This window comes from Pantherophis guttatus, chromosome 3 (genome assembly GCF_059756535.1).
Source record: "Pantherophis guttatus breed Tessera chromosome 3, ASM5975653v1, whole genome shotgun sequence".
Lineage (NCBI taxonomy): Eukaryota > Metazoa > Chordata > Lepidosauria > Squamata > Colubridae > Pantherophis > Pantherophis guttatus.
In genome coordinates this window covers 128,266,798-128,293,810 of record NC_142065.1, presented here as the reverse complement: position 1 = coordinate 128,293,810, position 27,013 = coordinate 128,266,798, and the positions used below count along the sequence as shown (strand labels likewise).

Sequence of the window (27,013 nt, the reverse complement as noted above, 5' to 3'; positions counted from 1 at the left end):
TTCTCCAATCCATATCTCTAAAAATAACAGCATGACCCTACAATATGTATTCATTCATAGTTACAGTAATTTTAGAACATTTTGGGAACAACTTAAGTTCTGTAATTTTTATTATAGTAACTCTACAGTGTGGTTCTAGTGTGATGCATATGGTGTCCTAAAATTCAACTTTTAGTCAGCTTCTCTGAATCATTTCATATGCTACCTTTTCTATAAGTATAACAATAACAGGGGAGGTAAAATGGTAAATATAATAGCTATTAGAAATGAAGAAAATTTGAACTGACAGAAACATTTCCAATTGTTTGTTTCTCTGCAGACAAAAAGGAAGTAAAGGTGGGAGAATATAATGCTATACTTGATTCACTGGAAATCATCAATAATTCCATCAAATTCCACGGTAAGGCAGGACTATAGAAAGGGCACGTGATTGGTGTATTTCTGTATAAGGCTCAGATCACATATAATGTAAGACAAATAGAGCTGTTTCAATAGTACTTTTGGGAAAAGTCCAATGATTGCCTTAAGAAATCTGTAGTGATTAAGAGATCAGTTAAAAGTTTATTCACATTAACTTTTTTATTCTACCTTTTCTTGGTGATATGGTTAAATAAGAACTGAGCAAAAAGACGCCCTAAAACCAATAATGTGTCTTTTCTGCTATAATTGCTAAGAGTCATCACTGACACTGATCCTACCAATCAACGCATGAAAAAGTAGATTAAGAACAATTATTTCCTCTATTTACAATTCAGTTCCTTCCCAGAAGTTTAAAGAGATTTTTGCTCATATCCAGGATATAATGCTTTATTGCTATAAAGAGGAGTAATTTTCAGAATTACCCAGTTTGTTCTCTGAAGCACTTGAGGGCAGGATGAATAATGGGTGGAAGCTCGTCAGAGGGAGATCCAACCTGGAAATAAGGAGAAATTTCCTGACAGTGAAAACAATGGAACAGCTTGCCTCCTAGAGTTGTGGGTGCTCCATTGCTGGAGGTTTTCAAGAAAAGATTGGATAACCATTTGTCTGGGATGAAATAAGGACTCTTGTCTGGGGCAGGGGGATTGACTAGAATGGTTGGATTCCAAATCCCCTTCCAGCCCTATGATTCTATGAGATGGTTGTATGATCATTCAAGTTCTCCCAATTTTGACCAGTGCCTAAAAAGTTTCAAGATTCAGATTCAAGAATGCACCACTCATTGGAGCACAATATACTGGTCTTCTATAATTTATCTCTAACTTATCATTTCATAGGAGGTAGATATGTTGAAAATAAGGCTGAATATACAAAACTGGGATAGCCAGTTGTACTTATTTACTTTTTTCTTTTCACTGTAGGGAAAGAACCTCCAAAGGATAGAACAATTATCCAAAAGCAACTTCGTAAGATTTCTCTGCCTCTCTACAGTATTCTTTCAGCACTTACTATCTTGGGGATGATCATGGCCAGTGCGTTTTTGTTCTTTAACATCAAAAACAGAAATCAGAAGTAAGTTGTACATTTTGGATCAGGTACGAGAAATGTTGAGGCTACACTCCTTTGTGCACAAGTCTGTTTGGGATGCTCCCACCTAATTTTCCATTTCTCCCCATCCAGTTTATTGCAATACTGTAGTATTATATATTACTTTGGAGAGGAGTTCACTCTTACTAAACTCAAGAGGGGTACTGAGTAACACATCTTGTATGCATCTGATTTCAGTGGCTCAAATGAATGAATTTTCTTCCATTGGAAGCTATGTTTCAATACTGTTTTATTTTGGCTACATTTTAAAAAAATTAATTACTAGTCCTTTAAAGTATTGTAATGGTGTATGGAAATAACCTTGGGAAATGGGAAGAGATGCTGTTAGAAAATAGTCTGATAAGGGAGGGCATAACCTGCAGCCGTATAATGGGAAGAGAAATAGGGTCCGAAGGGACATGTGCCCCCAGCAAGTTCTCAGACTATAAAGGAGATGGCAGGAGACTTGTAGTTTCAGACCTACATGATTCTGTTAACGTAGCCTTATAAAAAAAGTAGAATTAATTCATTGGGTTATGTTTCCTGTCTTGTCTACCTGGGAAAGTTGACACATATTTTTATCTTGAAACATTTTATTAAAGCTTTTCATTCTGTTTGATCAAAATTAGTGTTTTCCACTGTGTATTGTTAGCATAATCCCCAGCTAATTAAACCACTGTGTAATATTAACAAGTTGTTTAGTATAAAAGATCAAACATATTTAATCATAATAATACTGATCTGAACTTAATTATAAAGCTAGTAGATAGATTTCTATATTTCTGAAATTCTGCACAAAAATCTACTATAGTGATTAACTTCCTGAGAGTTAATTCTTGACCTGTTTCTAGACAGAGCTACTTCTATATTTCTGTACAGTTAAATAATCCATCCATCTCTTATAGCTGACATATGATAATTTTAAAAGACATTTGAAGCTATGATTTTTGTTTTAAAAAATAGCTGCCAATTTATTTTAACCAATATACCGTTCTAGCAATTTAAATGTTATCTCAGCATGCATCCATAATAAGTATAGCTAGTATTTAAAAAGTAGCTGTTTACTAGAGGGGACAATTATAATCCTATTGTTTTAAAGAAGGTAAAAGTGCTAAACCAGATACTGTAGAATCCATATTTACATCCATAGAGAACATGAGAAGCAAGACATCATTCAGTCTAAATTCCTGCCTTCTGTTTTTGCAATTTCCAAATGTGTGTGAAATGCAGAACCATATCTGGAGACAGAATTAATGTGGATGAAAGCATGGATTTCCTTCTTCCTTAATCTTTGGATAAAAGTTGTCTTTGTACTATCAGCATGGCTCTTTAGACGATAAACTCTAAATGATAAAAATAAATCTAAGTGGAAGAAAATCTTGGAAGAAAAACTCTAGCTTGACTCTTTCTTCTTTTGATCAAAAGGCCAATTAGAAATTAGAAATTATAGCTGACCTTCAAATTTACAAAAAGATAGGAATTCAATTTCCAGTCATGCAATCATTTATATGCAGGATTGGGCTAATAACTCTTTTGCCTGTTACCTTTCTTATATTACAGTGCTGAAATACCAGAGGGCTTTATGCTTCTTCAGTGTAAAAATCTTCTCTTATTCCCAATGATGTAGTGTCATTAAGCTATCAGAATATACAATTGAAATAACAATTCTACCTTGTGGGAATACATATAACTATATACATATATATATATACTTATATTACACACACACACACACACACACACACGTATATTGTATGAACCCAGAATCATGTTCTGTACGATGGGTGGCTATATAAATATGCTAAATAAATATACTGTGTGTGTGTAGCATTTATTTATCATATTTACATAGCCACCCATCGCACAGAACATGACTCTGAATGGCATACAATAAAAACACAGAATAAAAACTAACAAAAAGCATTATACAATTAAAAATACCAGTCTCGATGACAGAGTAGCACAGAGAGCAATACAGCCATCTCACTAATTCACCATTATCTTGCGATCCCCAAGCTTGATGACACAACTGTATTTTAAGGGACTTCTGGAAGATTATCTGGGACAGGGCAGAATGATATTCAACAGGGCAGGAGCCATGTTAGAAAAGGTCAGTCTTTGAGATCCCGCCACACGATACTCCTTTGCAGATCGGACCCATAACATATCTCTTATGCTAGACCTAATAGGATGGGCAGATATAATCAGATTGAGGTGGTTCCTGAGGTACCCTGGCCTGATGCCATCAAGGGCTTTAAAAGTCTAAAACAACATAATGAATTGAACTTGGAAGCAAACTGGCAACCAATGCAGTCTGCAGATCACAGATGTAACATGTGACCTTCTAGAGGCATACATAATTGCCTTCACCAGTGCATTTTATACCAGCTGAAGCTTGCAAACACTTTTAGGGTAGTGTCATGTGGAGTACTATCTGGGAGCTGATCAGAGTGTGAGTAATTGTGCATTGGGGATGGGTGCAACTGGCACACAACACAAAACTGTGCAAAGGCTTTTCTACCCACCACTGCCGCCTGCTCTTTGAATAGGAGTTGGGAGTCCAGGATGGCCCCCAGATTGCAGACTAGGTCTGTTTGATGCAGTGTAACCGCATCCATTACCAAATATGGCATAGTCCCTGATTCAGAGGGGCCCAAACCCAGACCCACTCAGTTTTTCCAGAGATTAGTCTGTTGATCCCCGTCCTGACCTCCATAGCCTCCAAGCCTAGAATAGAACATTAGCAGCATTGCTTAATCGATCAAGCACAAAAAAATAATTGCATATCATTAGCATACTGATTATACCACATTCTACAGTGTGTGTAGCATTTATTTATCACCCAGTAGCTTCATGATTATTTCACCCAGTAGCTTCATGTAAATATTGAAGAGGAGAGGAGAAAGCACCAAAACCTGCAGAATCCCACAAAGAAGGACAGGATCTCTCTTTCCCAAACACTACCAACTGGTATCGACCCTGGAGAAAGGAGGAGACTAAGCACAATACAGTACTGCCTACCCCCAAGCCTTGGATCTGGTCCAGAAGTATACCATGATCAGTAGGATTGAAGAGGTTAAGAGGAAGTCAAAAGAGCAAAGGTGGACGTAGAACCTCCATCTCATTCCCACCAGAGGTCAACTAAAAGTGTGTAACCAATGCTATTTCCATCCCATACTCAGGCCTAAATCCTGAGTAAAGGGGTCCAGATAATACATCATTCAGAATTCTCTAAAACTGCTGTGTGACCATCTTTTCAACTACCTTTCTCCAAAAGGAAAGGTTAGATATTGAGTGAAAATTAGCCAATATGATGAGACTAAGCAATTGCTTCTTGAGTAGGGGATGAACCACTGCTTCCTTAAGAAGTGAAGGAACAACCTTTCATTCAAGGAGGAATTCACCATTGCCAGAACTCACCCACATGAATGGGCAGCTTTAGTTAGCCAGGAGACCAGTGATTGAGCTCACAATCCACTTCCTCTGGACCAACTGGCTGAAACCAATATCGGATAACAGGACAAGTTATCTCCCTTGGCATCTCCCTAAGACTGCAGTAAAACCAGCATCCAACTGAGAATGGATGTGAGCAATTTTGTTCAATAGCTGCTGAGCAAATTCTTCCACACAGCCTCAGAGTCTCTGAGCCCCCTCTACCCAAGAAGGCCTGTGTCATCCAAAACAAAGTTATGAGGCAGCTACCTATGGATGCAGTAAAGGCGGAGAAGTTCTGTGGCTTCACCACCCTTACTGTCTCAAGGTAGGCTTTAATAGTAGCTCTAGCCCAGTTTGGTCATGTTTGTCCCTTGCCAAGCACCAACAGCTCTAGATGTTTCTTCTCTCATTTCATCTCCCTCAATTCTTCAGTGAATCACCAGATCTTCACATGGACTATGTAGCAGATCAGGAACAACCCCAAGTTCCCTTATCATCAACTCATCATGGTCCATCAGTCTCCAAATGGGGACTGATAGAACAAATTTTGCCTCCCTACAGTGGATAGTAGCAACAAAGAATCCTGTGGTAATCAGGGCATGATGTTCCCATGACAAAAGGGATATCAATATCTTATCAGATCAAAGTTATGGCATTTACAACATCATAGTAAAGTTCTGTATCATTGCTTGCCTCGCAAGTGGTCTGCTGGTTAGTGTGCAAATGATTCTGCCCTTTTTTCTATATATTTTTTTGATAACACTGTATGCTCATCTCTTGATGTAACAGTTAAATATATAGTTTATTGAGACTGATAAAAGCTGAAGCTTTTGAAGAACCAAAAGTTATCTTAAAAAAGTGGGATATTATACTTTTTTCCTGTGGGTTTTCAAGTTTTTCCACAGAACAGGAAACAATATTTTTCTTATTCTAACTTATTTCATTTGTTTATTTATCAATTTTATATATTACCCATGTCATTATTGAGTGACTCTAAGCTGCTTTAATACATTTAAATGTATTTAAATTATTTTAAAATTATTTATTAATTTTATTAGATTTAGAATAATTCTAATGAAGTTAGAGATATGCAGTGATATGCCCTATGTTCTGAAGTCATTGTTGGTAATTGGAGTGTTTTTTGTTTTGGGGCTCCTATTGTTGTTCCCTCTGTTAATATTTTGATTTTTGAAGGAAATGTTTCTAGTACAATACTTGCAGTCTAAGATATTAAAAAGAGGTAGGTTGAATATTGATCAACAAAAATCATATTGAATTGATTTATAGAAATTGTCTTTTCTTCTCCCAAAGGCTAATAAAGATGTCTAGTCCTTACATGAACAATCTCATTATTCTTGGGGGAATGCTGTCCTATGCATCTATATTCCTTTTCGGGCTTGATGGATCTTTTGTTTCTGAGAAAACATTTGAGACTCTTTGTACTGTAAGTAATTCTGAACCATTTTATATAAAATTCATATTCCTATAAAAATTTTCTATACTTTCATTGCAAATACTTATGCATTTGAACTTTGAAACATTGCAACTTTGATTAAGACATCCAAATATTTGGAAAAATACAGAGGAACTTCAGAAACAAATATATTTTACACTGTTTAAATGTTAGTGCAACGTTAATAAAAGAAGGTGGAAGCATATGTGTACCACAGTGATTTCATGATCTCAGAATGGCCACTAATTTCCTCTAATGCTATATGCAACAAATCAGGATGATGCCAAAATAAGAGCACATGCATAATGACATCATCATACAAATGCTGTGTATAAATATGTATTCTAATGTCTTTTCTAAAAATCCTTTTTTAAAGTTGTACAATACAAAAAGACCATACAACTGAGATCAGAAAGAAAGAAGAGAATAGGAAGAAGAGAAATACAAAAAGCATCGGGAAAATAAGAAAAGAGAAGAAATTTAAAAAGAATATTTAAAGAAAGAACTACTTATCTTCCTTGCAACAATTACTGACAAATTAATATTTCCCCACTTCTTATGAGATAAAAAACGTAATTCACTTCTTCACATAGTTCCCCCACTCATTTGTAAATTCAAAAACACTGTCTTTCTATCCAAGTGTCAGCAAGGAGTCTCTAAAAGGTGTCTGGACTTCTATAGAAATAATTCTCATTTTCATTCTGATCAAATAAGTTAATGTTATATTCCTTTCTTTTGCTTCTGCCAATTTTAATCTTTAATTAATCAAGTTTCTGTCATGGGATTGAATCTCCATTCCAATTTTTCTTTCTCAAAAATTTCTTCAAGGCTTCAGAAACTCTTTTCTTTATCCAACAATAAGTCCTTGCCCAGATCATATTAAATCTCATGGTTTATCATTTGATTATCACCTCTGTTTTATAATCCAGATTCTTTATTTTCTTTATTACATCTACATTAGCTGGGATTTTTTCACTTCTCCGTCCTGTCTGTCTATAAATTCTTCCATGCTGTCCTTTCACATCTTTTACTTCTTTAGAAATTTCTTCAAATAATGTATTTACAGTTGCAGAGATTATTATTGTCATCTTAATTATATATTTCTCTCTGCAGTTCTTAAAAAAAATTTAAATGTCTCAAATAACATACTTTTGTCTATCATTTTGTAAATTACACTTTTTCTTTTTCCTCCCTAGATCTTTAGTTCCCTCTAGTGTCATATTTTGTATTCCCAAGATCTCAAGTTTCTTTGTTTCTATTTTCAACCTTCAGCCAATAAACTTTTTCTTAATAGACTGAACAATTCACGTTGCCACAAAATATTGTTTTGTGTGCTCAGTTTTTCAAAAGTCATAGCAAAAGTTCTAATATTCCAAATTTGTCAAGTTCTTTATCTCAATTTAAACCTTTTTTAAAAAAATTAAGTTCTTATTTAGCTTTTTGGCATTTTACCTTTACAGTTCCTTAAACTGTTGGTTAGCTTTTCTTCTCTTTTAGAATGAAGTTTTACTTACCAGGTAGTTATATTATTTGGAAAATCTTTTTAATTTTGAAATAATTATAAATCAAAAAGTGATTAGAGAGTGAAATAGACAAACTCAGTATTCTCAAAGGCTCCACTGCAATTGAGAGCTTGATGACTTCTCTTGTCTCCCCAACCTCAGACCAACAGGACAACTACTTTCTGAGCAAGTTGAAAGGAGAAGCTATTTGAAGCTCAGGTGGGCAGTTTCTCATCCTCTTCTTATCCAAAAAGGTTCCATTGGACTGAATTTACCACTAATCCATCAGTTGTTGCATCATCATCCACTCTTTTGGAGATATTTAGTTTACCATTTATTCACCCAGAATTCTCCAACTTGTTTTCCAATGTCTGATGCAAGTATGTAAGCCACAGAATTTGTGTGATGATGTCATAATGGATGTATCTTTCTTTGTCCTTTCCCTGGATGCTTTTGGATTTCTCTGTTAAACAGTTGCTTGCGTAGGAAGCTGTTGCCAACACCCAATTCCAGATTTTCCTTTGTGACACTCCTTTCTTAAGTTATTTTCACTCTGGATTGTGTATTTTATCCTATCAAGACTTTCATCGAGCAATCTGTAGCATATGGGATTCATATCTCTCTCTGCTTTTTCCCCCTAGTTTAAATCTATTAATTGGTTTTAATATTGTCGACTGTTGTATTTTGATGAAGTCTTGACTAACTGCATAATATCTAAAGTAGTCTTAAAGAACTGTCAACTAATATATCCCTTTTGGCTATCTTGCTAAAGCACTTTATTAATGTAATTTATTAAGCTTTAAAAATAAGTATTATTATTTTGTATGGATTTCATATTAATTTTTTCCTATAGACTAAAAAGTCTATGACTGATAATGTTGCAAAATACAAATCTGAGGAAGACTGCCTAAGCAATGTTTTTCTAAATAGCACATTAACAAAAGAATTTTTTGGAAGGGAACACTAGATTAGAGTTGGCATTTAACTGGAGAACTCTGCTGGTCTAGGAGACAGTAGAAGAGGGAAAGTAGAGGACATAATAGAAAGGTTTGGAAATAGAAAAAGCTTATCACAACAAATAAATATTTGCCTAGTGTTATTCTACTAATATATATCTACTAGACAATATTTTTGCCAATGATACTTTTTAAATATATGGGAGAAATCTAATAATTGCAAAGTTAAATGCAAAAAGTTAAATATTCAAATGTTAAAACAAAGAATGTAATCCTTTGAAAAGCCTTAATTATAAAGTATGAAAAGAAATTATAGGGGAAACAGAAAATCCTACAGCTAGGAGGAGGAGTTAGGAAGTTAAAAATAAAAAATATTTATGCTGATTTTTTTAAAAAATTGAAAATTACAACTTTTACCACTTTGACTGCATAGTTAAACGCTAACTGATGATTTTAGCTATACATTATTTATTATTTCTCTCACTGCGGTTTTTAAGTTCTTAACTGTAATTCACAGTGTTATATTGGAGGCTTTTTGTTCCTATAATCTTACATATTTTTTAAAAAACCTTTCCAACTTTGAGTAAACACTTATTGAGGAATTCAATCATATAATGACTCTTTTTAGCAGAAGTATTATTTATGGTTAAGATTATAATGGGAACCTTATGGCCAAACCTATTTTATATGCCATCTAAAAAATGTTTGCAGTAAGAAAAATTGATTTGAGATTGATTTTATTATCTTGCCTTTTTGCTCAAGCAGAATATAAAAATAGAATCATTCTAAATAAAAAATAGTATAATTAAATACATGGAACCAGTTACAATATTTTAATTGTAACACTATTGAGGCACAAATCTGAATGATTTGCTTTGTCCAAATGGTTCAAGGAACAATTGCAAGTGACTCACACATACCTGTAGAAACAATTAGGCATTAAATATGATCTCAGATTGTAGAATTCCTCTCTCAGAAATCTAACCCCATCTAAGGTAAATTAATTCTCAAAATCAAAGTTTGTTAATTTCAGTTCATCTACCATTACCCATCTTATTTCTGAACTTGAGGATAATTCAACAGCAGAAGAATGTAGTTTCGTTCAAAAAGTGAACAGTGTAGAAAATACGATGGGTCTCTAACATACCATAGGTCAACATCCAGGGAGTTACATGGCCCAGGGACATGGTCAAACAGGAAGGACTTGTCAGATGTAAATGCCTTATTCTCCAATGTGTAAATAATGTATATATGGAACATCAGAGGTTAACTTATTCTTTGGACTTTAATGTATTCATAACTTACCACTCCCATTCCTAGCTCCACCCCTTGTATATATAAGGAGCCACCCTCACCATTCTCGTCGCTTCTACCTTGAATATTCAGTGAATATAGAATGCCTATCATAATTAAAAAGAAATATATTTAAAGCTCTAACTCCAATTATCTTTATTGAGTCTGATCCTGAAAATATTGCAACAAGCTGGTAGCAGAGGATGGTTAATTGACTCAATAAGTAATTAAAAATGTCCAAGAAAGATAGGCCCAACACCAGGGCCTACAGCAAAGAAATAGAAACTGATCAAGAGATGATCAACGAATCCACCAATGCGATTTCGAGAGAATCCGAAGAATACACCACTGAAGAAGAAGAACTAATGAGTGAAAATAATGACCAGAAAGAAATCGAAATAGAAAATAACGAACTCAGGTCAGAGATATTAAAGATACTAAAAAGCCAAAAGAATGATGAAAGTCTCATCGCGGACCTCCAGGAGATGCTGAAGAACAGCGGAGCAGCGAGAGAGAAAAACGTCATTAAAGAAAAACCCAAAGATCAAAAAACCGTAAGTGAGATGACTACTGAGAAAATAGTTGTTAAAAAGAAAAGATGTGATCCCGCGCGAAATTTTGAATGGCAGCCATCTTGGTTTCAACGAACTTCAAAAGAGAATGAAGCAGAGCCAATCAAAACGCTCAGTTCAAAATTTCTGGCGCGAAAAACACTATCAGACGAAGAAAGTGAGAAAGAAGTCTCAAACTCTTCAGATGATCCAAAATCAGAAAGTGAAGACGATTTAACAAAATCTCAAGTAAAATCAGCAATGAAAACGCTTTTTGCTGCTTTTGGGCCAAGACTGAAGATTACCAAGACATCTACGAAGAAGCAAGAAATCAAACCGGCGACTCAAGACCTGCACGCTCCCATCCTGACTTCGAAAGCGACGACGCCCGAGCCCAGAGAGCCATGCCGATTTCGCCCTACACCACAGACAAAATCGAATACCAACGCACACAAAAAGAAGAAAAGAACCGTCGCCACCACCAGAACCCCAAAAACCGAGCCAGAGACCGACTCATCTGAGGAGGAGCGGATCGAGAGAGCTGAAAGGGAGAGAACCTTCCACGACGCCACCAAAGAAGAAATGAGCAACGCGCATGTGCGAAACTACGTAGACGACCCAGAAGGACTTGAACTGGCCAGAGAACCGCGCAGACTCATTGCAAGCATCCCAATGCCGTTCTGTAATTTCCTGCACTTGAGAGATCACGGACTGCCCCAGGTTGTAAGTAATGGACAGAATAATGTAGGTAACTTACCCAGTGACTTCCCAAAACTTAGAATTGATGGCATTAATTTACAAGAGTGGTACCAACAGCTTCAGGTTATTTTCATGAAAGAAAATTTACTATTCTTTATAACTAGCCCTCCAAGAAGACCTTGGACTTTAAAAATAGATTGTTTACATCATAGAGCATTTTTCATAATAATATCTAGCGTGTCCCCTGCAATGTATCATAGCATCAAACCAAACCTAACTGTATCAGAAATAATTCAATGCATGTTTAATCTATTTCACAGCGATAGCGTAGCTACAACCACAAGAATGTCTAAGGATTTCTTTTCCTCTAGAGTAAAACCAGGGGTTTCTATAAGTGAGCATTTGATAAATCTAAACAAAATAAGAGCTGAGCTACAATTGAGGGGGGAAGTGATTTCAGATCAAACAATGAAAAGTGTTATTATCAATTCACTTGATCCATCATGGGATAGCTTTATGTCACACTTAGATACCATTAATTTGGGATATTTATCCATAGAAAGTCTATCTAACAAATTGATAGCAGAAGACAATTCAAGAAAAAATCGATCCAGTAACCAAACAGACCACAAACCTTTTAGGAAAGTAGTCTTTCAAGATAAACATAATGAGGCCTTTAGATGTTACAATTGTGGATCCAGGGAACATAGTAGAAGAGACTGCCCCAAAGCCTCAAGAGAGAGACATAGACCAGAATATAGGAGCAAATATAATTACAGACAATCTTCCACAGATAGACACAAATATAGAAGCCCACCAAATTACAAAGAAGGTAGAGGGGGTAGAGAAAATTCAAAAGAGAGGAAATCTGGGTCACTGAATGGGCTAAATAAACAAGACAGCATCAGAACACAGCAGGATGAGAATAACAATTGGCTTATTGATTCTGGTGCAACAAATCACACCACCAACAACAAAAGTATATTATCTTCATTTATAGAAGATAAGTTTGTGATAAAGGTAGCTAATCAAGAAAAGGTTCAAGTACTAGGCAGAGGAAATGTGACCTTGCCTGGTCTAGGGAAAATAGAGGGGGTATTATTAATCCCAGAAATACCTCACAACATACTAAGTGCCATAAAATTAAGCAGAGAATCTGATATCAATATAGTTTTCTCAAAGGGGAAAGCAACTATAGAAAAGAACAAAACAAATGTAGGTACTGTAATGATAAAAGGAGGTCTACCCTATCTGATAACTATAGAAAGATGTTTACATAACATTGATTCAAATATGGAAGATTGTATTGAAGCAGATGATGAAAATGTCAGTAACAGTAACAATGATGAGTGTAGAATAACTCATGATCACAAAAATACATACAAGGAAAAGAAACCAAAAATAGGTAAACCAATTCATGATGAGTGTGCTCACATCTTACACAGGAAGTTAGGACATGCAAGCTTTCCTGTAGTACAAAAAATGACTGAACACGCAGAAGGTGTCAAAATAAAAAATTGTGAAAATTATTTGGAATGCTCAGTATGTAAGTCCACCAAACTAAAAACCAGTCCCAGACCAAAAAAATCTAACAGATCAACTAACAATATTTTTGATTTGGTACACATGGACTTAGTTGGTCCATTAAGTCCCTCAATTACCTATAGAAAACGTTACTTCCTAACAATAGTGGATGACTACAGCCGATATGGTTTTGTTTACACATTAAAGCACAAGGATGAAACATTTCAGAAATTTAAGGAATTCTACAAACGTATAGAAACACAACATAATATCAGAATAAAGCAAATTATGACAGATAGGGGATGTGAGTTCATGTCTAAAGAATTCTCCCAATGGTTAAAGGATAGAGGAATGTTACATTTCACGTCCAATCCTTTTTCTGCATTTCAAAATGGAGTTGCAGAGAGGAAAAATTCCACACTACAAACCATGATTAGGTGCACATTAGAGGATGCTGGTTTAGGCAAACAATTTTGGTCAGAGGCATTACATTATTCGAATTACACTCAAAATAGAACCTGGTCCAGTATTGTGAATAAGACACCATATGAGGTGATGTACAATAGAAAACCCAAATTATCACACATGCACATATTTGGAGTCACTGCAGACGTACACATACCTAAACAATTGAGGAGAAAGGGAGAAAACGTATCCAGGAGATTAAGATTCATGGGATACGAAACTGGAACCAAAGGGTACAGATTTATTGATAGTAATAACAAATTTATAGTATCCAGAACAGCTGTGTTCCATGAACAGGCCAATTGGTCAAAATTGCACCTTAATGAAATATTTCCTAATAAATGTAAAGATACGATATCTTGCGAGGAAGGAACAACAGAAAATCAAAATATTAACAAAAGTAAGAACAAAACCAAAACTTGGACTAATAGTCAGCATAAAATAAAGACAGACACATTAACAAAAAAGGAAGCTAGATATTTGCATGATAACCATAGCAAGCCTGAAAGAACTATTAGAAACAATAGAAACCAAATACCAAATAAATACAAAGATTACATAATGCATATGAATGGAGAACAAATAACACCTAATACATATGAAGAAGTATTGAAACTTCCACATGAAGAAAGAGAAAAATGGGAACTAGCTATGGAAAAAGAGATGGAAAGTTTACAAGGATTAAATGTATTCACACCTGCGATCGCACCTAAGGATAAAACAATTATAGGTACCAGGTGGATTTATAAAATTAAGAACTTAGAAGGAGGCAATACCTTATACAAGGCTAGACTAGTTGCACAAGGCTATGCACAAAAATATCCAGAAGACTATACTGATACATATTCACCCACAGTGAGAACAGAGAGTGTCAAAACAGCCCTTGTAGTAGCATCTGCACTCAATCTGGACGTATTCCAATATGACATACAGACCGCATACTTACATGCAAAATTAGATAAGGAAATATATGTAAGAGCACCACACAGTCAATACACTAATAAGAACGAAATTTGGTTATTAAATAAGAGTCTGTACGGATTAAAGCAATCCGGCAAAAGATGGTACGATTGCTTGGTAAAAGTACTTAAGACCATGGATTTCAACGCCACCACTGCTGATAACTGTTTCTTTGTAAAAAAGAGTAATGATCATATTGAATTTGTATTAATTTACGTGGACGATATTTTATACATTGGAAAGCATAAAGAGAGCAGGGAAATCTTTGTAAATAAGTTAAATGAACACTTCTCACTGAAATCTCTGGGTAAAGTGAATAAATACCTTGGTGTGCAAATTAACAAAACTAAAAGGGGATTCAAACTTACACAGAAAGATAAAATCATCGAACTCCTAAACAAATGTAACTTAAATAATGCTAAAACCTGTGACACCCCTATGCAAACTGATTTCCTTAGAAACACTGATGAATCTTCCCCTGAGTTTAAAGACAACACATTTTACAGATCAGTTATAGGTTCACTCCTTTATATATCTAATTGGACTAGGCCAGATATTGCATTACCTCTCAATCTATTGTCAAGATATGTTAGTAAACCAACCTTGTATCATTGGGAAGCTGTCAAAAGAATTCTAAGATATCTGAAGGGTACATTAGATTTTTGTTTAATGTTGGAACCCAATAATGACAGAGAACCAAAAATTACTTGTTATGCTGATGCAGATTGGGCTGGTGATACATCATGCAGAAAGAGTACTTCTGGTTATGTTTTTCTATTGAATGATTGTCCAGTTTACTGGTATACTGGTAAACAAGAACTAGTAGCCACTTCTACTACAGAAGCGGAATATGTTTGTTTGTCCAAGGCTGCAAATAACCTTGTATGGTTCAATGATCTGATCACTGATGTTTGGAAGAAACCCACCTTACCATTTATTATGCATGAAGACAATAAAGCGGCCATTGAAATATCCAGATCCGATGCAATTGGACAAAGGTCCAGGCATATTGATATAAAGTTTAAGCATGTGAGACAACTGTCTCAAGACGGATTCATTAAAGCAATACATTGCGATACTTCTGAACAATTAGCTGACATATTAACAAAACCCTTACCTTCTAAACAACACAAATATTTAACTTCTAAATTATATGTATTATATTGTCCTGAATCAGAATGTAATTGGTGTTGTGTAACGAACCGGCATTTAGAGGGGGATTTGTCAGATGTAAATGCCTTATTCTCCAATGTGTAAATAATGTATATATGGAACATCAGAGGTTAACTTATTCTTTGGACTTTAATGTATTCATAACTTACCACTCCCATTCCTAGCTCCACCCCTTGTATATATAAGGAGCCACCCTCACCATTCTCGTCGCTTCTACCTTGAATATTCAGTGAATATAGAATGCCTATCATAATTAAAAAGAAATATATTTAAAGCTCTAACTCCAATTATCTTTATTGAGTCTGATCCTGAAAATATTGCAACAGGACTGTTGTGTGCTCAAATGAGCAATCCAGGAGGATATTGAATTAAGTTCTATCAGCAATAGAATTATTATTGCCACACCTTTATTCTGAGTTCCATTTCTCAGGGGGAATAATTTCTATCTTTATTAAGGATTTTCACAATCATTTCTATATTATACAGATCAGCCAGGGTTTTGTCAGTATTATATATAGGTAACAATGGAAAAATATAGAATTGACTTCTTCTTGAGATATGGATTGAAAGTATTTTGGTCTCAGGAAATAAGGGAAAGAAGGCAAAGAAATTCAGCACAGATATTACAGTTCCAGAATGTGAAATGTAGGGTAGTAGAAATTGTAGTGGCTAGCTAGGTTAGGAAGGGAAACTATTAACCATTGAACTCCAACAATATCCTGTGTACCCAACTTCAACAATATATGGAATTAGCAGACCATTAAATGAAGTTTGTAATCATACAAATTCAAGTTCTATATTATGACAGCTATATTGCAGAAAGAATGGTACAAAGGAGAAACAGGAAAGCAATATCACAGTCTTTGGAAGAATCCCAAGATTTTCAATTATTGTGTCAAAAGTATGCCAAGGAAAGAGAAGACTGAAGGAGATCCAATTTCCTAACAAGCATATGTGAATATGAACTTTGAAGATTTTAACTGGATTTAGAATTACAGCCTCAGAAGAATGATTACTATATTATGATATGCAACTGTTGAAGTTCATTTGCATCCCCATAAATTATGCAGGAGATATGTATGGGTATGATTTGCTGGATTAATATGAAATCTTTCCTGGGAAATTGCTGATGAAATGTTTAATTTATTTCTATTCTGTTGTTGTAATAACTTCCGCTGTGTTAGGAATGTCAGTTAACACATTCATATGCACATTCATTACAAAAGGCCCATTGAACACAGTGGAATTTATCTTTGAAAAAAAAACATGCATGGATTGTTTGTAAAATTAAACATGCCCCTTTGTCTTGTACTTTCTTTTTTTCCTATAGCATAATTGTGTGGCTTGGATATTATTTCCCATTAAGCTACATTATTTGAAGCAAGACAAAATTTGGTTTGTTTCTGAAAGTGTCAACATAGCAGACACTGTTTTAACCAGGAGTGGGTTCTACTTACCTTTACTACTGGTTTGCAATGGGACCACGCGTACGCAGATCATCAATTATGACATCTGGGTGGGTGGGCGGAGCCTCCCGCTGCTTTTACTACCAGTTCTAAAGAACCGGACAGAACTGGGAACAACCCACCACTGGTTTTAACCCTATTCTGTAGCCCTGTATATTGATGAGCAGTATATAGATAGTCCTTGACTTACAACAGTTCATTTAGTGACTGTTCAAAATTACAGCGGCATAAATGTGACTTATGAACGTTTTCCATAGTCCTGACTTTTCCAACATCCCCACAATCAAACAGTGGAAACTGTTTCATATTTATGACCGTTGCTGTGTCCCAGGATCATGTGATCATCTTTTGCGACCTTCTCACAAGCAAAGTCAATGAAACCAGATTCATTTAACAACTTATTACTAACTTATCAACTGCAATGATTCACTTAACAACTGTGGCAAGAAAGATCGTAAAAGGAGGCAAAACTCACTTAACAAATGTCTCACTTAACAACAGAAATGTTGGGCTCAATTGTGATTGTAAGTCAAGGACTACCTGTACCAAGAAATAAAAGCAAAGTGATTGCATATGCTAAAGTAGATAGTACTTCACATGGGCACAAAACATCTAGATGTTTATATTGGTTTTGAGAAGCCATCTTCATCTAACAATTTACTTGATTAAGATGATGTTTTAAGTTGGATTCCTAATGTTTATCTCTGTTGCCTTGTGTTCTTTTAGAACAATAGATTTGGCTTTAATGAAGTGTTCAGTGAAAAGTAGAGCATAAAAACTGATGAAAAAATGCTAACAAAGCAGCTTTCTGCATAATCAACATTGCCAGCTGAGCAGTCTGTCCCACGCTCAAATACTTACATTTTTTCTCTTCCTTTTTACTCTCATTGTCTGATGGGCGAGCAGGCAACCTTTTGACAGCCAGTTTTTAAAGATGCATCTAAGGACTGCAGCAAGTGGGTCTCTGATCTGTGCTGTCATCAGAATGGATGGATATAGATTAATTTGGGGGTCCATCAAAGAATAGCAGTTTTGTGGGTTATTTTTATATTTTGCATGTGTTAACTCTGAATCAAAGCCTATACAACATTTGAATACTTTTTTCTGTTGAAATATGATAGGAAATTGGATTTTGTTTTTTCATAATTTGTCACCAAAATTTGGTAATAAGACCCGTGGGAGTTCTGGGAAATGTATAGGCTTGCAGTCAGCAATGTAATGCCTCCTTTTAAAATTTCAATTCTTTTTTAACTGTAAATTTATTTTATCATCTTTACAAATCCAGTTGAAATCAATAGAATTGAAATTTATGTTTCAGTTCCCTTCACTTTGGACTAATTTGGATATTCCTTAATCTTCAACAGATGATTTTTTTTTCTTTCCTGTGCTAAAATACATTTTATTATATACCAACCTGCCTTCCATTGAGGACCTGTATACTGCATGAGTCAAAAAGAAGGATGTGAAATATTTACAGACCCCTCGCATCCTGGACATAAATTGTTTCAACTCCTACCCTCAAAACAACGCTATAGAGCACTGCACACCAGAACAACTAGACACAAGAACAGTTTTTTCCCAAACACCATCACTCTGCTAAACAAATAATTCCCTCAACACTATCCAACTAGTTATTAAATCTGCATTACTATTAATCTTCTCATCGTCCTATTACCCATCTCCTCCCACTTATGACTGTATGACTGTAACGTTGTTGCTGGTCTCCTTACGATTTATATTGACTGTTTCCTAATATGATTTGATGCTTATTTGTTCCCTATGACTATTATTAATATGATTTGATTGCTTATTTGTTTCCTATGACTAGTGTTGTACCTTATGATTCTTGATGAACGTATCTTTTCTTTTATGTACACTGAGAGTGTACGCACCAAGACAAATTCCTTGTGTGTCCAATCACACTTTGCCAATAAAGAATTCTATTCTATTCTATAGATATTATTTATCATTCTGATTTATAACTAATTCATAATTTCTATGGGAAGTTATAAATGTTATTTAACAGGAGGATTTAGCAATATTCCAATTTCTGAGACTGTTTCAAGACTGTTTTGAGACTGTTTTGTTGCCTGAATCTTTTTCCCTTTGCTAAGCCTGCATATTGTTTGCGAGTCATGAGATACTTGATAGGGAGAAAAAAAATGGTCTTTTCTTTGTTTCAGATCCGGACATGGATTCTTACAGTGGGTTATACGACTGCATTTGGGGCAATGTTTGCAAAAACATGGAGAGTCCACGCAATCTTCAAAAATGTAAAAATGAAAAAAAAGGTGAGGGTTTTTTTTTAAAAAAAATAGTTCTATTCACTCATGTCTGATTGCTTCTACTTTTTTTTGTCTAACTGCTGATCAAAAAATATCATTGGAAATCTTTATTGATTATTTGCTTTAACATTTTGCCTCTTATCTGTAGCTGCTAACATTCTTGTATCTTACATTGGATACTCATACAAAGCCATATATGATGTCATAAAGTGACATTTGACTTGAATCAGGTTTAGAAGTCCCAAGATGGAGGGGCTTTGAATTGTGAAAGCCATCCAACTGAAGAAAAAGTTCTTAAATATTAAGCCAGAAGTCTCTGCAATTGAAATTGGTTGTCATGGTTGATATATTGCCATTTTGTTCTTATGACCCAAAAGGAAGAATCAGCTTGATGCACACCTGACTTATAGATGTTAGTCCAATTTAAAAAGTTGGGTGAGGAAACTCTCCCAAACATTCTTGAGTTTAGCATTTGCAATTTTTAAAATGCTGGATGGAGTAGATTCATTAATTCAATAGACTACGTACATCCCTAGGTATAGGATGGACAGCTTCTATTGTGTAGTATTGTAAGTAATATTATAAGGTAGATATATTGAGGCTGCATATGGTGTGCAATTTTGGATGTGAAATAACATATTCCTCTAAAATGGGTGTAATTTATGATTGAAGCTGTATAGCTTGGACCTGGGCATATTGCCACTGTGCTTATTTTTTCTTGTCTAGCTGTCAATCTAGACTGATAGAAATCATGATATATGACTGCCAAGGGCCTTTGTCTTGTATTTCATTGGCTGGCTCTTCCTTTGTAATCTGCATGTCACTGGCCTTTTGTCAAAAACAGATTTGGCAAATGCAGGTTGGGGAATTACATATTCTATGGTGTAATCTGTATGGAAGAAACAATGAACTGTTGGAAATAATAGAAAATAGGTTTTCCTATACTATTTATAGAGAGTTCCATATTTTGTGAATTAAGTGTAAACTGTGTGGGTGGAATGGAATGTTCTATCTTTTATTTCTTAGGCTAACAATTTTCTCTGTTGTCCTTCAGAAGTTTGAAGTTTCTGATTATAATTAGGCAAAAATCATCAACTTCTAAGATTTTGCCTTCTACCTTTAAAAAATTCTATAGGAATTACTGCATGGGGAAATGCTGAATTACATCAGTGGTGGGTTCCTCCTGGTTCTGCCCGGTTCCGCCAAGCCAGTAGCGGTGACTACATTCTGAATTATTTGTAGCTTCCAGATAGCTTTCAAGCGTTGGCTCATGTAAAGGTTATTGCAATATGGATATTGAACACCTCATGAAGAGCCTTCTGATAGGTAGGACTGGGTAAAATTGCTACAAAAGCTGAAGTTGTACAAGGGCTCTCCTGGCCATAGGTGTCACAACTCCTCATATAGGAGCCTTGAGTTCAGGAAAGCATTCTAAGGAAAATTATTAAGCAAGTGATCTGGCATCAATTCCAGAAGATCCTGGAAGAAACTGATTATTTGAACTTGGTTCAATTTCATTTTGATTTTGGGCCAGAGGTATAGAGATAGCACTAGATATACTTACTGATGACCTTTGGTAGAACGATACAAGCTGGAACTGATAGGAAGGAAAGAGAAAACTACATTAACACTGTGTCTCCCAGTCCCATTTTCAACACCCTGAGCTGGTTCAGATGGATATCTTGATAGTACTGAAGGCTGCTGAGAGCTCAAAGAGAGAAGAATAAATGCACTCTCCTCGGGTGGGTTCTACTTACCTTTACTACCAATTTGCAACAGGATCATGTGTGTGTACTGGCTTCGCTCGCATGCGCTTCTGTGCATGTGCAGAAGCTTCTGAGCATGCACAGAAACTTCCTGATGACGTCTAGGTCAGTGGGCGGAGCCTCCTGCTGGTTTTACTACCAGTTTTTGCGAACCAGTCTGAACCGGGGGCAACCCACCACTGACTCTCCCCATTGAGAGCCCATTAAAAATGCAACTAATGCTTGATACCATGTTCAGTCAGAAACCAAATTGAAAGTGGCCCCAGAATATGCTGCTGAATATGTAAAACAGGCACATTAAACCTCCAATATATGTAAAATAAGAGCATTGACCTCACTCCAAGCCATAAAAAGTCCCTGGAGATGTCATTGTGTCAACTGAATATTTTTTAAAAATATCCAGACCTATTTTAAATAAACCTTGGTTATCACTTATGCTTCAATACTGTTCCAACTATGTGGTTTTAGTTTCTAAACCCTTGTTTAGAGACCACTTTGTTTAACATTAGAGTTGTTTTATTTTTAGGCTTTAGATTTATAGATATAGATTTATTTTAGAGCTTTACAGGTACACACTGTGAGAATCAGTTTGGCATAGTAGCTAAGACATAAGGCTAGAAACCAAGAGATTGTGAGTTCTATTCCTGCCTTGAGGACTAAATGACTTTGGGCTAGTCACATACTGTACTCTCAGTCCTAGGAAGGAAGCAATGGCTAACTACTTCTGAAAAACCTTGCCAAGAGAACTTCAGGAATTGTCCAAGTCTTGAATAAAAGAAACACCCACACACCCATATCAATTTGAATCTAAAGAAATAATAATGATACTCTAACATATTACCACACACCATGGAAGGAGTACAATGGGCAAGTCTATATCATATTTGCTGTCTCCAAGATGCTTGGTTCCAAGATTTAAGAAACGTGATACAAAGTTGAATCACCATTAGATTAGATTCTTCATTTCTTTGAATTTTGTAATGTGTTTTGGCTCAAAAGTTGTTTGTAATAATGTATGCAAAACATGTACATAATGGATATATTGGGAAAAACTTTGTACTATTCCTTGCATTTCTTTAAAAAAAAATTGGATGATGGCACAGACATTTGATCAAATAAATTTATAATTAAATATGTGTGAAACTGAAATGGATTTAGATGTATATTCATACTTGGAAACTGAAAGCTTTCCCAACTTAAAGTGTTCAGAATATAGCTTAGAACAGGGGTGTCAAACTCGCGGCCCACGGGCCAGATGTGTCACGCACTGGCCACGCCGAGTTTAGTGAAGGGGGGAAATTGTGATACATCATGTGATGACACCATGACAATGCGAGTTTGACACCCCTGGCTTAGAAAGTAAGCAGTTCAATTGTAGTAATCACAAAAAATATTTTTTCTATTAATTATATTCTTGTCAAATCTGAACAGTATAGAGTGGCAACAATAAGCTGCTGAAAGGTAGGAAATAAATCTAAAAAATAAGCAAATATTTTGTGGCTGTTCTTCTCATCTCACCAAGCTGTTTATAGAGAGTCCTCAAGTTTACTGGAGCCTATTTGTACTATGTATGTACCCTTCCTAAGCAATGCTGAGGATAACATACTGTGGAGATAGATATGAAGATCCCTAAAGAGATACAGCTAGTCCTCTGTTAACAACCAGAATTTCCATTGCTAAGCAAAGCAGTTGTTAGGTGAAACGCATAACCACCCTGCATAGTGACAACAAATTCGGTTAGTCGCGGTGCAATCATTAGGCCAGGACATCTTGCTTCTCCTGCCTTCTCCTGCTTATCTTTGCTTCAACTGCCCCCACCAGCCTATCTCCCCACAACTGTTGTCCCTTCGCAAGGTCTTCACACGGCCTCACCGAATACTTGTGAAGCTCTACAGAGGCCTCACAAGGCTTTGGGGAGATGCATCTCATCATTGGTGGAAGCTGACAAACTGGTCTCCTTTTACTGTAGATTAATGTTAGATTTCTCCTTAATTCATTCTGATTTATAAATATGTATGGGGGGAGTCATTTGATAGAGGTAAAAATCTTCATCCTAAATAAATTGAGCATGACCAAATGCACTATTTAAATGCCATCTGTTGAAAATGAACTGCCAAATGGTGACTTATATTTAATGTTTCCCAGAATTGTCGTTTATTTCAAAATAAGAAAAAATAGAAACTTGGTACTTAAAACTTCAAAAAATGAATTAGAATATGCCTCCTAATTTCATGTGATCAGTGGTATTTTTTTCTAGAGCAATGACAGAATAAAATTGTTTTTCTTTAATTTTTTGAGATATCCCAATATATTTTTAGTAAGGAGGATCAAACACACTTTAAAAAAATTGCATTCTGAGAGGCAATGTGCTGGGGACCATGTGCCAACTGATAGAGATCAAAGAAACAAGAGGATAGTGCCAATATCATCCATCATCTCTCTTTGGACATGACTTTTTTCTCTACTGTCATACTCTTTTTCTTTCTTTTTCTGTTTCCCCTTTCTCTCCCTCTCCTGTCTCTTCCAATTCAGAAGACTGATTGTTTTTGTCAGAGTAATCACTTTTGCCCTTCCAGAAAGTCATGAAAACCAAGCTATTCTGGTGGGCTTTGGGTAATTGAATTCATCTTTGTAAATTAGACTGTTAATTGTATATTATTGAATAATTATACAATTGCTGCTGGTTTTGGTGGTATTATTAAATTATGGTACTAGAAGTGTGATTAGTTGGGCAATTTGTAGTAATATTTTTGTCAGGAACCTTTCAGTATTATGCTGTTTACTATGAACATTTTGGTTATAGTTTTTGTAAACTTTCATAATTTGAAACCATTTGGGAGTATACAAATTTAATGTATCAAATTAAATTAACTTCTTGCTTCAAGGACTTTTGAAATTCGGCTGACAGCCACAGGTTGCCCATCTCCAAACTAGGATGAGATGTACTGGGGGTTGTATGCAATCCAGGAATATGTAAATGTACAGTTGGGGACAAGGCCTACTGAAATCAAAGTTTCATATTTTTGAAAGTATATACAGAATTATGGTATAAATTAATGTCATTTCAAAATCCATTCAAAATAGTAAGAATTAAGTTAGATCATGAATAAGTGATTCAAACATTATCTAAATGCAACTGATTCACTGTGGCTTCACAGTTAACTCCATGGTTTCTATTAAATGAAGTATAGTGAGAACATGTACTGAATAAAACAAATATTTAAAACAGGTTTCAGCAGTTTACAGACTTTAGCTTATTCATGTAACCTCAATCTAATTTTAACAGCCTTTTGCAAAAAAAAAAAAAAAAAGTTGCCTTCTAGCAAGAGAGATCTGTCACTTCTACTTGTCTGCTGGGCAAAAAAAAAAAAATAGAGTGAGAAACTGATGGCAGAAAAAAATAGAAGAGTGAAGAAAGAGGGAGTGAGAGAGAAAAGGGTTGGTCCATCCACTTTTGACCACTCACACACTCTCTTGCCTTTAGCCTACCTTTAGTGGATTATCCTGAAGAGAATATTTTTTGATTAGGATAGGGATAAATAAGATTTTAATCTTAAGAGAATTGAATGCCACTAAAAGTATTTCAGGAGAGCCAATTTGGTATAGTGATTAATGCTCTACGCTACAAACAGGGAAGCTGAGTTTTTGTCCCATTTTGGGACAAAGCCAGTTGGGTTACTTTGAGCCAGTTATTTCTCTCAGCCCTGGGAAGAAGGCAGTAGCAAATCATTTCCAAAATCTTGCCAATAGAAACTAGTCCAGACAGTGGCCAGTATAGCAAGAGAGTGATTCCTTATTTTGCTTTATGGAATTGGAGGTCCTCTTTCAGTGCAGTGTCAATATGTTTTTATTTTACATAACTGTCACGTACAAGGGTAGGCAAAATTTCAAAAAGAACCTGATTTACAGTTTAACTATATTTTTTCCTGAATTATTTAAGTTGTGCAAGAAAAAAGTAAAGTGTTTTCGGTTCATGAAGAATGCATTTAAATTTCAACTTTTCTATTGTCGTCATACTGTTTGATTTATATATTAGTGTTTTTTAGACTGGGCTAGCAAACAAAAAATCAAATAAATGTAGGTTGTGAAATGAATTTTACTATGGTCAAGTAAGTGAAGATCTTATCCATGCATAATTAAAATGCCTTATTAACTGTGCATTGTCTGATTTATGGCTCTTAACAAAGAGTCTAGAGTATTTCTGAATTCAATGTAAACATCTTATTCTTTATTTTGTTTCCATAGATCATTAAGGACCAAAAACTAATGGTGATCGTTGGAGGAATGCTACTGATAGATCTTTGCATCTTGATTTGTTGGCAAGTTGTTGATCCTTTGAGGAGAACAGTGGAAAAATACAACATGGAGGTCTGTCATTTCAGCTATTTTATATTAATGGTTTTCCAGTTAGTTGTTTAAGATTGTAATGCAAAATAAAATAAAAATGTATCCAAAATGTTAAGGATATATCATTTAGTGGATGCATATATCACAAATAGAATATGTATGTCTCTCTGTGTGTGTATCTCGCATCACACAAATGAAATCCAGCATCTCTACCATGCTTAAGAGGTTTTAGATGCAGAAATATTGTAAACACCAGGGAGCTGTCTGCTAAAAGTCTATAAGAGACGGTGTTGCAATAAATAATAGATTTTCGGACTCCATTAGCAGATTCATGAGGAACTAATGCAAGCTACACATAAAATAAAAGCATAATATGAAGTTCCAAAGATTATCAAAACTAAGCTTCCTTTTCTATTGTTGATCTTTAGGTATTGTAATATCACTGTCTATTACTTTGGTCAAATTAGTTGATTTATGCAGAATGACTAGTCCAATTTTGGTATCATTTTAAAAAGAGTCACCCTAGAAATATAAAAGTCAAGGATGAAATACTCATAGTATATTGTTTATTATCAGATTTGCCAGTTGTGTATGGTAACAATTTCTTGAAAGGAAGGAAGTAAACTTTCTTTAAAATACAGTAAAAAATAGTGAAAAAGTTCTTTGCCTGTAAATTTCTTTGTATTGCAAAAATGAGTTTTGTATTGAAGTAAAATATATGAAAAAATAATTTAAAATGTAATATCTGTTTTATATTATATTTACCTATATTTGCTGGAGTACCAGTTGGTTAAAGTACTGGATTAAGACTAGGGAGACCTGAGTATCTCATATTTGCATAAGCCCAGAAGTCAGCTTGGTGACTGGCCCAATTACTTTCCGCACTAGGAAGAAGGCATTGCCAACCCACTTCTGAAAATGTTGCCAAGAAAACTGCAGGGACTTGCCCATGTAGTTACCAAGAATTAAGACTGACTTTAATAAAAGGTGAACAATTTATGCAGTCGTTATTTTTTATTTATTCTATTTCTTTGAATTTATTAGTTACCCAACTCCAGTGAACTCTGAACAAAAACTGACTTGATGGCCCAAATAACCCCTTCCATTAAATCCCTATAATATATTCGATTTATAAGCAAAAATACATTGAACCAACAGTATTGAATAACCTATATAGATTATTAAACCTTCAAGTATTTTTTGTAAAATGGCCAGTCCTTGTGTTTTTGTATTATACTGCTTGGGGGCCACTTCTCCAAGTATTCATTAGGTAGTCTTTTCTGAAATAGATTGGCTTCCCAAGAGATTATCGGCTCTGGCATAATTGCATACCATCAGTCATTAAAAATTATACATTCATGGAGTTACGTGTGTGTGTGTGTGTGTGTGTGTGTGTGTGTGTGTGTGTGTGAGCGAGTGAATGAGTACAGGGTATATCAAAAGTCAGCTCCCATAGATAATTTATTATATAACATTACATTAAATGTTTGGGTTGGTTAGGATTTTTTCAAAACATTTCCTTACTCTTGTTTGACACATGACCTTTGATAGTACAACTGAAAAGTAATATGCTATGAATGTAAAACATTGTATAGTGAGCTTCTGGCAGATACAATATCTTGAAAAAGTTGA

At 35.1% G+C, this 27,013-nt stretch overlaps 1 protein-coding gene and 1 long non-coding RNA gene across 4 annotated transcripts in view; one reads left to right on the top strand and one right to left on the bottom strand.

Moving 5' to 3' along the window:
- GABBR2 (gamma-aminobutyric acid type B receptor subunit 2) overlaps nucleotides 1-27,013 on the top strand; it is a 376,357-nt gene that overhangs the window by 246,174 nt on the left and 103,170 nt on the right. For both annotated transcript variants that reach the window (XM_034411851.3, XM_034411850.3), the window contains exons 9-13: nucleotides 320-400; nucleotides 1,341-1,491; nucleotides 6,253-6,385; nucleotides 19,167-19,274; nucleotides 25,280-25,402. In XM_034411851.3, coding sequence (XP_034267742.1) covers nucleotides 320-400; nucleotides 1,341-1,491; nucleotides 6,253-6,385; nucleotides 19,167-19,274; nucleotides 25,280-25,402 — 596 coding nt within the window. The remainder of the gene's footprint in view (nucleotides 1-319; nucleotides 401-1,340; nucleotides 1,492-6,252; nucleotides 6,386-19,166; nucleotides 19,275-25,279; nucleotides 25,403-27,013) is intronic.
- LOC117662430 (uncharacterized) overlaps nucleotides 1-27,013 on the bottom strand; it is a 70,558-nt gene that overhangs the window by 17,384 nt on the left and 26,161 nt on the right. The window contains exons 3-5 of one of the 2 annotated variants that reach the window (XR_004590391.3): nucleotides 20,833-20,865; nucleotides 17,845-17,957; nucleotides 792-913 (exon numbers count right to left, since the gene is read on the bottom strand). This is a non-coding gene — a long non-coding RNA (uncharacterized LOC117662430). Of the gene's footprint in view, nucleotides 1-791; nucleotides 914-17,844; nucleotides 17,958-20,832; nucleotides 20,866-27,013 lie in introns of those variants that run through there. The other variant, XR_009622471.2, reaches the window with a different exon arrangement.